This window comes from Strix uralensis, chromosome 2 (assembly GCF_047716275.1).
Source record: "Strix uralensis isolate ZFMK-TIS-50842 chromosome 2, bStrUra1, whole genome shotgun sequence".
NCBI lineage: Eukaryota > Metazoa > Chordata > Aves > Strigiformes > Strigidae > Strix > Strix uralensis.
In genome coordinates, this window is record NC_133973.1 from 32504692 (window position 1) to 32521286 (window position 16595).

The window sequence follows — 16595 nt, forward strand, 5'->3', positions numbered from 1 at the left end:
AACAGAATTTGTAGGGAAAAGTGCTTAGGTGCAGGTTTTTTTACTCTGCATTACCATGTGAGAACAAGACACTGGATGAGTGCTCACTGAAGTAAACAAGAAAAACAAAAAGAAGAAAGCTTCTATAAATGTCTTTTGTTCCACCTGGGGAATGCAGATCTGCAGGAGGTTGTCAAAACAACGGGTTTGAAAGGATTTCTGGTCTGGATTAATTTTCCAGAGTCAGACCTTTTGAAGGTCTGCAAGGTAAGGATGGTATTTAAATTCATACTGACTGGCCACCTCGGGCAGAAGAGGATGAAGTTTTTCTTCCCAGCCTTCACGTTGTAGGAAACTTTTAGAGGGATGTGTTTTCTCCCTCAGCCCCTCTCCAAAAGCCACTGGGAATACCTACATAGAACACTCCTGATGGTATATAACAGGATGCTCTAAAGTTTCAGCCCAGCAACACCTATGCTTGTCACCACGTCCACACACGCTGTTACCATAATGCAAGCATTTTGTCCTCTCTGGGATCTTGTGAAGAGGAGAAGGAATTATGAGCCAGGAAACTACTAAAGAATTCATTATCATGACAGTAACACAGTCAAAGGTTAAATGTTATTCAGTCTTGATCACAGCAATGTAAGCATCTGCTATTAATAGTATTTTAGGACACTTTTAGCAGTACCCAAATACCTGTTTGAAAGACAGGGGAAAATAGTGTGATTTGTCTTGCCAAAATTCTTTCATGGCAAAAGCCTCTGAAAATCAGTTGTGTGATTGTGTATGGCAATTCTTCACATAAAAAAAAAAGGAAAGAACCTGAACCTTCTATGCTGCAGTGGATAATAAAAACAGCTCAGTGTTAATCACAAACAACCAATCCATTTCCAACCACTAAAAATCAAGCCAGAAGGCAAGTATTTTACTGAAATGCTCCACTGACTTTGCATGTCAAAATTGCCTTTTTTATTTCTTATTTTATTAATCTTCTTCCATTTCTCGGAGTTATTTCATTACCTGTAGAAATGAGCAATCTAGCAACCTTAGAGACTGATGTTTCTTCCCTATTTATGCAGAGAAAAAGATATATGGTAGCATCAGTGGAAACTTTTGTGTGTTGTGTTTCCCAGCTGACCTGGTTGGACTCTGCTCTGCTCCCTGGAGCCGCTGGATTTCTGTGTCTAGGGTCCCTGCTAATGGGAAGGTGGTGTTGGTTGAGACTTTTATGATGCAGGTCTCTAGAGCTGAAACTGTATTGAAATAACCCAATTACTTCATATGGGGCACAGACCAGCAGCTAGGTTATACACATGCAGTTTAAGCCTTGGTAAACCTCTGTATGCCTAAATTTATTTGGTCCTCTACAGGAAGTTCACAGTAGGTCCATGGTGTTACATTAGTATGAACACAAGATCGTACTAATAAATGTAAATAGGAGGATACAAATACCCAGATTTAAATTATTGATTCATGACAGTTTTAATTCTAGCTTGAGAGAAAAGAGCTGACATCAAGTCGTTGCACTTCTGTTATCAGATGATATAAACTGCAATCTGCATATGTAGAAATAGTAAGACAATGGAGAACCAAGACAATGATAAGCCATAAAATATAATTTTACATTAACTAGACAGATACATTAAGTAGAATGATTGTAGAGTGTGTACCCTGGATGTTTGGAAAACATTACCTAGCTGTGCTGCTGCAGCTACACTGCTACTGGGTATCCAGCTAGTTAATCCATGGTCGCCCTGTTATTGCTTTACTCACAAATCCAAAGGCAGGAGCCTGAGAGGAGTGTTTGCCTCCTGAACATATTTTTGATTAAAACTTTTTATGAGAATATTGATTCCCAAGTAATGTGCTATAAACAGAGCTGGCAGGACACACACATACCTGTGAATAATAATGATTTCAAAAGTCATGCTACAGGATTGTCTTTGAAAACAAAACAGAACCAAAAGCCCTGAAAACAAAGGCAGTGGTATGTGAAAAGTAAGGTTCAGCCAGCAATGTTATCTGCTATAACCAAGACACAGGTTCACGATGGCAATTGCTGGAAGAGTGCCATAGATTTGCCAAGGACCCTGCACCCAAGGGCTCCATGAGAGAGGTTCGCTGAAATTCTTCCAAGGAAAATGTTGCAGCAGCCCAGGAAAGCTTAATTATGTCACTTTTGTGTTTTCTCTATTAATGATGACTCAAATAAGATATGAAGTTACAGACAGCTGGAAGAGAGCTTGTAAGTGTTATGCAGACATTACTAAAGTCCTTGTCTGGTTAAGGAATAAGAGTTAATGCTGGATCTGTCCCAGGCTGGGCCCTGATCTGCCACTAAGCTCTGCCCTCTCACTTAGCACTGGTCACAAAACCAGCCTTAACTGGCTATCCTCCCTTCTAACAATCATTAAGGCAATTAACAGTTATATAGCACTTAGACATTGCTATGACATGTTAGATCTATGGATTGACCTAAATAGGGTGCTTTTTATTCATGTCATAAAGTCATAAAGACTTTGTAATAATAATTTGTTTATGTTTTAGGGTAATATGGCCACTAAGTAAAATTTCCAGTGAAGGAAGATTTGATGATAGTATCAAATGCCCGCTTGGGAGGACAGCATTAGGAAAACAGGAGTTGAAGACAAGTTAAAGCAAAAGCAAGCAGAATGCTGAAGAGTCCAAAGTATTATTGACTTCTGAGCCTTAATGACTTGGACTCCTATTTGTGTAAACAGAAGAGTTGCACTTGTGCGTTCTCAGCAGCAAGGACTCGTGTTTTTGCAACAGAGCAGATACAAGGACTGCAGCTTCTAGGAACTACCAGGAGAGAGACAATAATAAAAGCATGTTAGGAGCAAAGACTCCTTTCAGGTCGGGATGACACCTCTGAAGTACCTTGCAAAGCACCTGCACAGGCTCTTCCCACAGAACAAGTGTCCTCGCCACTAAAGAAGTTGAGCACAGCAGCCCAGAAAAGAGAAGGGAAGGCGATATGATTGGTTTATGTGTATATAGCTGCCCATAAGAAACTAGAATGGGATTTCATTACACATTCCTATTTAAATAACTTTGCATGTAATTACTTAAATAATCATGCATCTGATATAAATGTCCTATTTAAATAATAACAGCTTTTACTTACTGCGGAACTTAGATGAATGTAAACTAGTGAAACCAGGCTAAAATATTCTGCATTCTCCTTGCAGATCTCCTACCCTTCCTGGCCTATATAAAATCTGTTCTTCAGCCAAACTCGGATATGGGTTGATTATGGATTATCCTGGCAAATAAGATAAAGAGACTTCCATCTCTAATTTTCCATTTCAGATTAGATGTTTGGGCCTTGTCTTTCACAGACCTGTGCTTTTAGCTGTGGGTCATGAAGAGCAATGTGAATCTGAACAAGTATCAGTGGTCAAAATACATATGGCAAGTGGATAGAGACTGGATAAAAATATTCTTATGTCTGTAAATCTCTTTGGGCTCCCTGTTCCTGGCTTGCATCATATCCCAGCTTCAATCTACATTTGTTCATCTTGTTAAAAATATCACCATCTCATTTAGAGCTAGTGTCAGTCTTCCTTCAAGGTGGGCTGAAACAGAATGATGGTGAAGCGTATTAGCAGGAACTGCATCAAATACTTTGCTTGCTTTCACTCTGCATTTTCCTCACTCATGTTATTATTAAATTTCATGACCATTAAATGAATGTATTTCATTATCCAATTAATTAGTACCACCACTCTTTCTTAAGATCATCAAGATACACCATAATTAATAACAGCCCCTCTGCCTCCTTGCCTCTCAAGATTTTGAGAGAAAAGCTTTATATTGTGTTTACAGTGCTTCCCTGAACTCCATGTAGACATCTGTACTTGGACATAACTTAACTCACTGGAAATCTGCATCCCACTCAGTGACAGCAGTGGTCCAGCTGGAGTGGTATAGAGTTCTTCCAACATGGACATGAGCCATATCAAGAAAAAATATATATTCTGTAAATACTTCTCTAGTATTGGAGTCCAACTGGAAACGTGAGCCATAGCAATAGGGCAGGATGAATGTACTGGCCCCAGACCCCAGTCAACTGTGGTTGGTTCCTTCTGCTTTCTGAAGAGATCCCAGGGAGGTAGGACAGCAACATTACCTTTCAAACTCCAGCATGGACATCATCTCACAGTACCAAGACTGAAAGCACTCTTTTAGTTTGAAAGTCTGCTTGTATTTGCACCGCCAAGTGACTCTTCCAAGAAAGGAAAGAACAACTACATAAGCAAGTTTATGTAACTAGTTTAGCTTTCATTTAGATCTAACAAGACCAGAGAAGCAGAGGTCTCAGCATAGTACAGCTATGATGTTACACAGCCAGTACCCTGAAAGACTGTAGTCTAATAGCCTGTGCTGCTGTATCTTCCAAGCTCAAAATAAAGTTTCTGAGGCAATGGCCACATTTATTTCTATGGAGACCTACAGTTAGATTTGGGAACTGAAGTGCACTGCCAAATTTCAGGGTGAATTACCCCTACTGCACCATTTCTGTGCCCATGGTCTTCACTAATGTCTTAACCTATGGCTCTCACCATCTGATGCCCTTCATCAGGAACCAGGTGTCCAGAAGAGGACATCTCCCCCTTAAAACCCCTTTATAAAATGAATAAGAGAAAGGAGAACCAGTGAGCTGAGTATCTATCTGCTTCTCACCCTAGGGAGGATCTGCCACTGATATTTCTCCAGTGGCAGTGAGAACATACCTAATCCTGCCTTTTGTTAGTGGAGAGTGGGCTTCAGCCTACCTGTTAAGTTATTAGAAGGAGCATACTCAAGAAATGAATTTTTATATTCTCACATTTATTATTGTACCTGGAGTGTACACTGTGATGACACCTAGTTCTTGTAATTTTGTAGGAACTGAATTAATTATTTTGCCCTTTGTCTGTCTCATAGTGAAAGTGAACACAGAAGTCTTTATAAACTGCTTTATGAGTGTCCTAAACCTGATTAAATATACAGTACATTTCATAAAATTTATTTTAAAGATCTGGAGGAAGGAGTAGATAATTTAAGGCTAGTAACAACATAGTCTATGAGAGACAAGTTTGCCTAGCAGTAAAATGTTATGTCAACTATCGGTGTGTTAGAAGAATAAATTGAAGGTTAACCATAACAACTAAATCTCTTGAACCAAGTTCCTCATACAAAGAGGCAATATCAGACTAAATACAGTATGTGCAGGCTATATGGGAAGATTTGTGCATAGAACAGATTGCAATTTGCAATAGCTAGATATAACTGACTTGTGGGATTGCTTACCTAGTCTAGACAGAGCATCAAATCTCTGTCCACAAAATATTTCAGGTGAATGTTGGAACCACCAGGTTTTTCCCTGAAGAAAGTGTTTCCAGTTTCCTTGCTGTGGCAGGTGCATCCACCCAATGAAAGCAGAGCTTCTTGGCTGCTGAAGTGCAGCAGCTCCTGGCTGCCTTTGTTCTCAGGGCTTCGTGGTAATTGGGGCCTTTGGCCAATGGGAACTGCTGTTGACTACAGGTCAGATTCGGCCTGGGTATAAATGGAGTCCCCTGGGGGAGCCATTTAGAGCTTGTCCCCTGGAGCAGCATGCTGTGGTTGAGGACTCTCCCCTTGGGTCAGGACGCTGCCCAAGGAAGCTCCTTGAGGTGCCTTGGGTTGGGATGCTCCCCTGAGCAGGTCCTCGAGGTTGAGAGCCCTCAATTGTCAGGTGAGTGATAAAGTGTTTTGGGTTGCCGTTAAACCCTAGGGAGTGGGGCTTTGTTCTGTGTTTTGGGTTGCCGTTAAACCCCATAGAGTTCTTTGTTATGCGTTTTGGGTTGCTGTTAAACCCTAGAAAGTTGTTCTGTTCTCCTCTCACAGACATTCAAACCTGTAATTTATGGAGAGCTAGTTAACTGTATTAATAATTAATTTTTTATTTTTAGTGGTTGGTGGCTCATTTGGGAGCCTCTGTAACACTTGCATAAGGGATTCAGTCCTGCTGGTCCTTGGCAAGTTTGGGAGGCACCTTATTTTCCTCACACTCTTTCAGGGATGTCTATTTTTAGGCTTAGAAAGGAAAGAGATGCTAGGCACCCTTGGAGCAGAGCAGGACAGGCACTGCTGAAGTCAAACAGGGAGGCTCCTACAGAGTTTAAGCAGATCCTGAGCAGGACTTTGGAGATCACAATTTTACCCTAAGAAGGTACAACTGTACTTAGCTCCTGCTTTTGGCATCTAATTCTCTGTTAGATCTCTTTCCTTCTCAGATGATTTGTCCAGTCTTCATGAGTTTTAAAGCTCCAGCAGCCAAGATTTTCAGTTAGACTATGGGAGTGTCAGACCAGCTGCAGCTTTTTCCATCAGCTCTGCAGGTGCAATACATCCTGTTTGAAAACCCTGGTGGCGTAACCTCCCAGTTCAAGTAATTTCAGAAAATTTTGATCCCTGTAGTGCAGGTCACTTTGGGCAGCAGAGCTGCCAGTTTGGGTGGTTACCTGGTACAGGCACAGAGCTGAAAAACTCCCTTAGCTGCCATGCACCAGTCACATGAGGTTACCAACAAATATGGAGAGAAAATTCAAAGTCACTGTTGGAAAAGGCAGCAATTAATAATCACAATTTCCTCTTGCTCCTTCCAGATGTGGGTGATGAGAAGGCCAGGCCTCATTAAGCTGGTTGGGGACTGTGAAAGTCTCTGTTCTCTGCAGCATTTCAGAGAAAAGGAGAAATGTGTGAGTTTAGAGAACAGCTTATTCAGCTGTGTGCAGGCTTTGTATTTTGTTTAAATTAAGTTATTGATTTGCCTGTTCTTGTGCACAGGAAGAGCCATGGCTCAATACTATTTTATTTGAAGCTATAAATAAGCAAAATATAGTCTCATTTAAGAGAATAAATCTGTCTCTTGTGCTGTTTTGTAAACAATAGGTTGAAGGGGGCAAGTGAAGAGGTCATCTCCCCTAGTCCCATAGCCCAGTAATGTATCTGGGTCAGGTAACGCCACACTCCCAAATCCAGCTCCATACGCTGACACTTCCAGGAAATAATTTCAGACATGTTAATCCTTTTGCTCCCAGAAAGAGCTTTTAGGTATCCCTTGCCCTTCCTTCCTGGGAAACAAGCCATGCTACAGCTGGTGCCCCCTGAGCACTGGTGCGAGCAGCCCTTGCTTGCAGAGCCATTGCTGCTGATGCCAGCCCTGGCAGCACAGGCACCACTGGAAGATGGGCAGCAGCTTTTCTTTCCTGCCTGTGCCTTCAGGTTGGAGGCAGGATGGTGGCTGGCAGCAGAAATGCTGCTGACAGTACGCCTCGCTGCCCCGCAGCAGGGAAACGTGCCTGGAACAGATGAGAGGTGGCCTCTTGCTTCTTTCCCAGAGGCTTGGAGGAGGTGAGGGATGCTGTCCACCTTGGCTGGGGATTGTCCAAAGGAGATGGAGAAGATCCTAGTTGTCCTGGTTTTGGCCAAGATAGAGTTAACTTTCCTTGGGCTAAGAGGGAGCACAGCTAGAGGGCTGGCCTGGATTGGTCATTGGAGTATTCCATATCATGTCAAGTCATGCTCAGTATATAAGGGGATGCGTGCTCTCTTGTTTCCATTTTCCAGTCAGCACAGTGGGATTTCTGGTGCAGTAGGGATCACTGCTGGGGGTGGGCTGTGTACCAGTCACCGGTGGGTGAGTAACTGCATTATATATTACCCATTTGGACTTAGTATCGTTACTGTTGTTTTGGTACTATTACTAAATTTTTTTAATTCAACTTACAAATTTTTTTTGTCCCTCCCCTATTTCACTGGAGTGGGGTGGGGAGTAAACAACTGGCCACATGGTGATTGGCTACCAGCTGAGTTCAAACCATGACACTAGTGCGGATGGGGCACCCTCAGGCTTGGAAGGGGGCAAATGCAGACCCTTTTGTGAAGGTTTTTTTGAGAAACCTGTGCAGGCTTAGAGGGTGAGGAGGACATAGCAAACAAGCACAAACAATGGTGGGTATGTGCCTATGTGACCCTGCTGCAGTTTTAATCTGTAAAATACCCTCCACCACCCAATCCACTACAAATCTTCACTTCCTTTATTTATCTTCTCCTGCATGAGCCACTAAACATCAGCTACATTATTGTCAATACAGAAGGCAGACAAGAAATTGCTGCTTTGGGTGTCAGGTTTAGGTGTCTGTTGGCTCTAATTCCTACTCTTATTAAAAATCTTCTGTAATTTAACAATGATACATATTTTTCTCATAATACCTATTAGATAATTTACAAAGTCAAAATATTCTCTAGTAACATTGAAGAGTTTTCTTAAAATAATTTCTATAATATTCCCTTTAATATCTTGTTTTCATTCAGTGTAAAATTATATAGGGGTTTCTGTATACAGTGATGAGAATGTGAACCATAGTACTTCATGTAGCTAACCTACAATTAGATGAGTCACATGTGAATTCAGAGCCCTCCACACCTTCCTATTTCACAGCTGCCTTTGACAATAAGGAACTTCAGCACCTGAGTTACTCCTGCCAGCATCTAGAATCAGCCTCAGAACTATCTCATATAAAAGCCATTTTCCCTTTCTTTCTAGCCCATATTTATGTTGCTTCCTTTCCCACAGCTCTGACCCACAGGTGTACCTCTCCTAATTTTCCTGTTTTCTTCCACACTGCCATTCACAATCTTCCTCTGAGTTCTTAAGGCATTGGACAGCATTATCTGTATCTGCAGCCTGTCAGTTGTCTCCCTGATCCATTTCCCACACAAACTGTTCTGCCACTTTGCCCTGTCTTAGTGCATCTTTTAGCACTTTCTCTTTTTCTTTTGACACTAAGGTTATTTTTCTCTTTTTTTCCATACTCAGCCTGGTATTTCTGAAGCTTTGTGCCTCCTGCAGTGTGCCAGACATCTGCACTTTCTTCTTGCAGATACTTGAAAATTCATGTTGTCAGTTTAACTCTTCCCCCACAAATCTCATTTTGGAGCAGCTTGTTCCTGCTGTCATGTTTTAATGCTTTTGGACAGCCCTACCGGGAGCAGAGTGAGGGGACAGCACCTCTCCCATCCACCCCCCTTCTCAATTAATGCTGCTTGCTACAGTGAGCTTTCCATCACGAGATAGCAGCTGCATGATTGCACACCCTCCCTTTGCTCTTCCTTCATGTTCCCAACATCATGCCGGCATCTGGCCCTGCTGTAGCTTAAATATATAGTCTTCACTGAAAAAACCTTAAAATTTAGTACAGGCCAACTTTCCTAACAGCAATAAATCTAACTCTACCAGCTCATGGGAACTTGCGTGCTGTTCTCAGGTGTGTTGCATCTGATTTAGGACACCATCCTGCATGTCTGTATTCACAGGGCTGAGATTCTCCAGTCTGGAGAGGATGGTTTCAGGCTCCTCACACTAATGCAACCAGTAAGTTCTCTTTCTTACTTTGATACAGAAAACTGCTTTGCTTAACTTAAATATTTCAGCAAAACATTCAGGGTTGGAAGCACAGGTTTTAACCTTTATGGTGCAGCTCATATCTGTACGTTCAGATCAGTGGAACCTCTCTGATGGTCTTCAGTGTTTTCCATTAGACCAACTGACAGTAAAATCAACAACCCCTCATACCTACAATTGCAGCAAAAAGGGAAATGCCATTCACAATGTATTACTTGCTTAGTATTATTGTCTATAGGTCAATGAATTGCAGGAGCCAGTGCTCTAGACTTTAATTGTCTAGAAATCTACAGTAAGTAACAGTAAATTCTAATTTACACCACTCTTTCTGTGCCCCTGGTAACATCCCGGCCCATTAACATCCTTGTGGCGTTTATCCTTGCCTTGTGAGAGTTGGACAGCCACACACTTAGGTCAGGGCTATGTCAACCCTTGCATAGTAGCCTCTCTTCCTGTTTTAAGGTATACGTTTTTATTCTGATACTTCCTCTGTTCCATCTTTTTGCTGTACCAGAGTTTAAAATGTGATGAGGTAGTGCCAAAAGACCAAATCTTGCTTTGTTACAGGGAAGTGAATGCAGAGTTACGCTCTTGTCTGCAGTGGATTAACGCTCTGTTGTTACTGTAGTCAGCATTGAACCTGATGTGCAACCTCTATGGAGGGAATGGCTTAACGTGAGCCGCTCCCTAAGCACTCCAAAATGGGCTCTTTCTTTTTTTTGTGGGGGAAGACATAAAAACTGTATTGATTAAACCAGGACAAGCTAAAATAAATGCAACAATCTTCCTTGTCAAGCAGAACCTGAAGTATTAAAAAGAAACGCATGTTTCCTTCTGCAGGGTATCTATGGGCTTCTCTTTAGACATTAATACTGTTGGTGGTCTTTATGGCCCTGCGAAGCCCTGAGGTCTTGTGGAGTGCTCAGATGCTGCTGCACATTCTGTAACAACTTCTGTCCCTGGTATTAACAAGCCTATGTCCTAATTGGTAAATGCATTCAGTTTCAGTTTCCCAGAAAATGAAAACCAGAGAGGCTGAAAACTTTCAGGAGACGAAATGAATGTCATGCTTTTTCATGCCCTTCTCCTTACCTGCTTAAGGATTTCAGCTGCTGTTTCATGTGAGCAATCAAATATCACGTAGAACTCCTTGCCCTTCTTCATCTCCTTGAGTAAAGGCCTAGCGTCTTTATTTCCAGAGGGCAGCTGGCGGATTTTGATTTTAATGTTGTATCTAGAAGGGGCTTTGATGAGCTCTTGCAGGCGAATTAGACCTGAAAAATTATATGCAATTATACAACTAACCATTCTGTGCAATGAGTATTTATTGTCACTTAAACAGGGTCTCTTATCAGTCCCAACATATTTCATATCCTGAAATGGTACTTGTTAGCTTTGCATTTGCCAGCCTTCTAACTAATGTTGTTATAGCTTTCCTTTTTCATGGTTATACTTGGCTCTGATATCTAAATATTCTGAAAAGTATTTGTAATTGGTTGACTATAGTATATGTTTGTATTGATGTTATATTATTACAGTTTATTGCAAAAAAGATATGAAGCTTCTTCCCTGGCAGCTAATTATTATTTCAATATTAAACAACAAGAACACAGAATTGAAGAAACCTCCTTACTAACTTTCCTACCTAATGTCAAGCATGAGCAGATGAAGGGTGATAGAGGGAGAAAAATATTCAATGGCTAGCACCTTCATTGTGGCTCACTTAGAAGCTAGTGGTTAGCCTGAGTGGCACTTACCAATAATTCTTAACAGCCACCCATATGGCTCTCATTGTCCTCATTTCAGCATACATTTCAATACATCAAAGCAGGACCCTTAAATTTTTCTTATGATCAGTTTGGAGACAAAATGCCTGAAGGCATAGTGGCTTGCATAAGGTCACTTGGCAAGTCTGAGATCTTATAAAGAACAGAAATATTTAGAGATCCAGCTCTACACTTGTAAGCACAAGAACATGATTTCTAAGACTATGTCTTCGGCTGGTACAAATCTACATGGCTTATTCGAAGTCAGTGGAGCTAAACCAGTTGAAGATTTGTCCAAGTATTTAAACACAGTGCAATTCTACTAGCTAATTCAGCACTCCTATGTAATTTGTACTGCCTCCAAAACCTAAGTAAGATAGTTAAGAGTTCTTTGAGGTGTGTGATTACACTCTCTTTCTCATTATCCATGAATGTAATTTACCCACAAGAAACTTGTGATCTCCTGCTGAGTGAAAGTAAAATGCGGCCTTAAAAATGTGCATAAAGAGAGAGAGAATATGGGTGAGAAGCACTTCTTGAACAAAAATCAAACAAATTATTAATATGAAAAAACTCATTGCTCTCCTGCTGGGAATGGGTATGTATTTGTCTTGTGCATAAATGTCCTTGGTTGAATGGTCCAATGGCATATATAAGGCAAGATGAAGCATTGCTATTTCTTCTGAGGTTAGCGAGTGATTGCTATGTTGAGGACTGTTGGCTTTCACTCAAGTACTGGCAATGTCTTTTGAAAAAAATAATCTTTCCCTCCGCCTGCAATGCTGGGTCTGTTCTTTGCAGGTTTTCAAGTATCAACAATCAATATAGAATATTAAGCATCAAGAGTATTCAAATGTAAATTACTGCACGCACTGTGAGATCAGAGCCTGGCTGGAAGCCAGCCTGTGTAAATATGAAACAATTTGAGCTCATTATTATAAGAATGGGGCACATGCTTCCAATGCTGACTAACAAGTAGGGGAGTTTATGTAATCTGACTGTAAGGCTGTAGCTTTGTTACACCATGCACTCAAGTGTTCAGCCCTTGACTGCAGTGACTTGGCCACTGGAACAAAAGGTGACTCTAAGACAGAAAACTGAGATTTGGGAGGAAGAGTCCAGCATGCAGGTAATCTTGCATCTTATCCACAGCCTCAGACTGAGTATTGTTGTTTCTCTTTCCAGCAACAAAAAGAACTTAAGTGCAAGTATGGCGAAGAGCAGAAGAAAAGGATTTACCCACCCACCTCCATCTCCTTTTTTGGGGAAGCAAAATGCTGTGTGCCTTAAAATATCTACTTTAGCCACATGAGACTTGGACCTTGTACTTCCCATCACTTCCTACTGCCACATGAAGTGAAGGCAAAGCCTAGCTACAGTGTACTGAAGAAATCAAAGAAGCAGTGAAAAGAACTGCAGTTATTTTTATGGAGGACCAGGTAAAAGCCTGAATCAACTGACTGCCAGCATAATTAATGACACAGGGGAATAACCATCAGTGCTCTTCTTTGTCCTTCTCAACAAATCCAAACCCTTGGACATGATACCACCAAGTCTGACTCCTGGGGGGAGTGGGCAAGGCCTGGGCAAGTACAGCGCTTAGGGCAGTCACTTTTCTCTTGCTTGGTAAGACCATCTGGACCTCAGCCTGTAACAGGCAGGAGTCGTCATGGACTGCCCATCAGGTTGGGAAGGAAGTAGCAGCCAGGCTGGGAAGGACTCAAAAGTGACAAATCCTGGTCATCGACCCCCTCTCTGCAAAGTGGGTGATGTGACCTGAACAGCAACACAGGACTGAGCTGGAACAGGAACTTGGATAGGAAAGATGTTGTAGAGTCCAGCCAGGTGGAAGCTGCAGTGGCTGAGTGTGAACAGTGAAGGGCCTGGAGAGAGGATTAGCCAGGCCTACTGAGAGGAAAGACTCAATTTCGGGCTATAAAACAAGATCTCTGAGGGTGGAAACCAGACTTGTTTCACTAACTTTCTTGGCCTACTGACTCTATTCTGCTGCCTTTTACCCAGACATCTAAACAATTTCTCCTTTTCCTTTGGAAACGGAGATGGGAATTTTCTGTATTGTTGAGAAAGTACCTTATGGTCTCTAACATTGATAGATTCAGTAAGCTTTGGGGTTGGAGAAATGGTTTGCTCTGACACTTGAGTAAAATATTAAAATATGTTACTATCTTTGAGTATTTAATATCACTGCATGATGTCTAGAACTAGTGCAAGTTGTGTGTGATGTATTTAGGGGTTCAAACATGGCTAACAAACACAGTCTTGCAACAGGCAAATAATCACACATGTTGGCAGTAAGCATGGTAGTGTGCATTGGTAGAAAATGTTCACTTCCCCATTTCTGTCCTCTTTTTAAATTAAAATATGTATAGTTAATTCAGCAAGACTTAAAATTGAAGAAATGCTTTTGCGTTGTGAGAAAGTACTCCTTTTTATTAGAAAACTGTATTAAGGTTAGCAAAAATAGATGTCCCTTGTAAAAGCAGGTTCAAAGAAAGCAAATTCAGTAAGAACTCAAATTCTGCCCTATGCAAACTAATTGAACTGATATGATGAAAAGATTTGGTTCCTCTGAGCCTTAAACAAATGCTGGGAGAGCAGGTTAACAAGTGGGAAAAGTCAGGGATTCTTACAGAAGATGAGGAATTTGAGATAGTTGCCCTTGTCAGCACATGGTAGGTTAAAATTATTGAATTCAGGGAAGATAGATCAAAGCAGAGTCAAACCTGCTTTTACTCCTTTTGTTTGAGTTGTTGATAACAGAGACAAAGTCATGTGACTGTTACAGATCAATGTGCCAAATAGCAAAGTGCAAAGGTGGGATATTGGAAGGAATCTATTACAAACCACTAAATTAAACCAGAGAACAGTTATGTCTACCTAGTTCTAGCATGTGGACAGATAAACCATAATTTATGGTACCTAAGTTTGGGATATGCATACTCTATGTATCATGCAGTCTATTGCAAGGCTTCATTAGATTGTCTTTAAACTTCAGGAGAAATTTTTTGCTTTACATGAAGGCATTGCACTTGATATGAACTAACCTTTTTAACACATTGATCAAAAATAGAGGAATTAATAATCGGAATAAAGCTGATTATGGCCTGGGGACTCTGAATATAATGTGGATTATGCTTAACATGGTAAAAAAGAAGCACAGTCTCAACCTGAAAAATAACTACATTTGCTTAGGAGTCTTACTTTTCCCTATCACTGGAAATCTATAAGCATTAATGCATGGGATGAGAATTTCAGAAAGAGAAAATGAGATGTTTAAATAAATATTTATTCTATAGCCAAAAGCTATTAATTTACTATCAAGAAAGATGACTTTGGCTGAAAGTCCATCTTTCAATGGCACAGTAAGGGCATGAATTAGGAATAAAAATCAGCTGTAGTGTGCTTTACTATTCTTATTTATACTGAAGTCTAAGAGACAAGAGGGTAAAAATCTGATCAGTGCAATTCAGGAAACATGAAGGACTTTTGCAAATATATTTCAGGAACAAAATGCAAGCTTTATAACTGCTGTAGGCCCCTTTGGAGGAGACAGTGAAGTTGTTTAGCGTGATGCATTTGGTACCATTTAACATGATATTTGATAAGAAACAGGATGAGTAAGTACTTCCTATTCCAAACGTCATTTTTGGCACTATTGGTTACAGGTTTTCTGGACCTGCTTATATAAAATTTGCTTATCATTGACAGTCCTATAGAGTCCACTCAGTAGATTACTAACAGTCAACAACTAATGTGATAAATATTGGAACCTTGAATGAATTGTAGAAGATTGGAAAAAAGTGCTAATGTTTCATCAATATCAGAATGGATATGTGAGAAAACATAGAATGGCTTACCCCAGTGTACGCACCAGACAAGCTAAGAGTAAAGCTGATGTAGTGGTAAAATGCCGAAGAATGAAAACTTGGGACTATAATTGAGAGAGATGTTAAGCTGTCAAGGCAAGACCGCTCTGTGTCACACCAAGTGCCTTTGGTGTTACAAGTTCTGTTGACACAGGTAGCTTCCTGGATGTAAAGCACTTGGTCCTGGAAGGTGTCCATACATCATACAACCTGCTCATGAAAAATGTGGGACTATAAAATAATGATTTGCCAGATCTCAAAAAGCAGATGTCAGTGAGAAAGCCTTATTAAACAGTAGAGGTCTGAGAAGGCTGGTGTTAAACCATTCAGACATTTGTAGTGCTCTTGTCTCTGCAGGCACTCCAAAATCACTGACTGGAAAAAAGTTATGGCTGAAAAACACTTGGATGACAAAAACTGGCAGCATGGTAAATAGAGCTTGAGATAAAGAGGGTAGGCACAAGTGATATGGATCATTTGGAAACATGAACTCACTGGCTTTTTTTAACACTGCTCAGTCCAGACTCATAACTGCATTTCCGTTGATGGATGTGTCCATGCAGCAGTGAAAACCGTAACTACAGGACATGGGCAACTACAGCTTGACAAACTGGCACAGTACGTGGCCTCTGTGCTGAAGCTGGCCAGGATGGCACACAGGCTTGCAGCAGTGCTGTAGTGTGAAGGATGAAAACAGTATTTCCCACACTTAATGTTCAAAATAGACTGTTAACCTGGAGCAAGGCTAATCTCAACCTGAATAATTTGGGTATGGATCATTGGAAGTTCACTGTTACAGCTATGAGTTCATTGTTTGTTTAGGAATGAAGCTGCTCTTCACATACAATTTGTCTCTAAGAAAAAAAATAGATTCATATATTTTTTCCTCTTGTAGTGTAACGTCAAACATGAGAGATGAGAAATAAAAAGAGCTTGAGCTAAATGGCGTCACTCTAACTCAAAATCCAAAGACTATTTATATTGATCAAAGTTGACCTGTTTACTTTCCTGACTTCAAGCTAATAGATAGACCATCGTAATGGAAATGCAAGAAGACCACTGCAGTAAGTCCAGCCTCACTTGTTCTTTCTCTTCTACCTCTAGCCCTCTGGTGTACTCTCTGAATCCAAGGTGAGCAGAATATTGGTACTGAGACCTGCCTCTTGGATCCAAGAAGAAGCATGTGCTTCTTTTGTGCTGTCAGCAGTGCATAAAGAAATACAACATTTTTAGCCTTAAATTTGGGTTGGGTTTTTTTAAGTGGAATTCTGTCTTTCGGACATGTTTTCGCAACATGATTTTAATAGGCATCCCTTTAAAGCCTTAGGCAGATGCCTGAGCTCATGGCTCATCCAGGTTTGGTTTATGTCATTATCAAATGACCAATTTAAATGTTACTTGCACATCTGTAGAGCTATAGAAGGTGTTATACTTCTGTGGGCAATGAGAAGAGAAAGGGGAATGCAAGTCTCAAGAGTAGGGTTGTCAGTGAAGTGCCTAATTTGT

At 40.8% G+C, this 16595-nt stretch overlaps 1 protein-coding gene across 7 annotated transcripts in view; it reads right to left on the reverse strand.

Annotated features, from left to right (window-relative positions):
- The window catches only part of GRIK1 (glutamate ionotropic receptor kainate type subunit 1), a 178038-nt gene that overhangs the window by 58023 nt on the left and 103420 nt on the right, over positions 1–16595 (reverse strand). For all 7 annotated transcript variants that reach the window (XM_074858159.1, XM_074858160.1, XM_074858156.1 and 4 more), the window contains one exon: positions 10529–10710. In XM_074858159.1, the coding sequence (XP_074714260.1) occupies positions 10529–10710 (182 nt within the window). The remainder of the gene's footprint in view (positions 1–10528; positions 10711–16595) is intronic.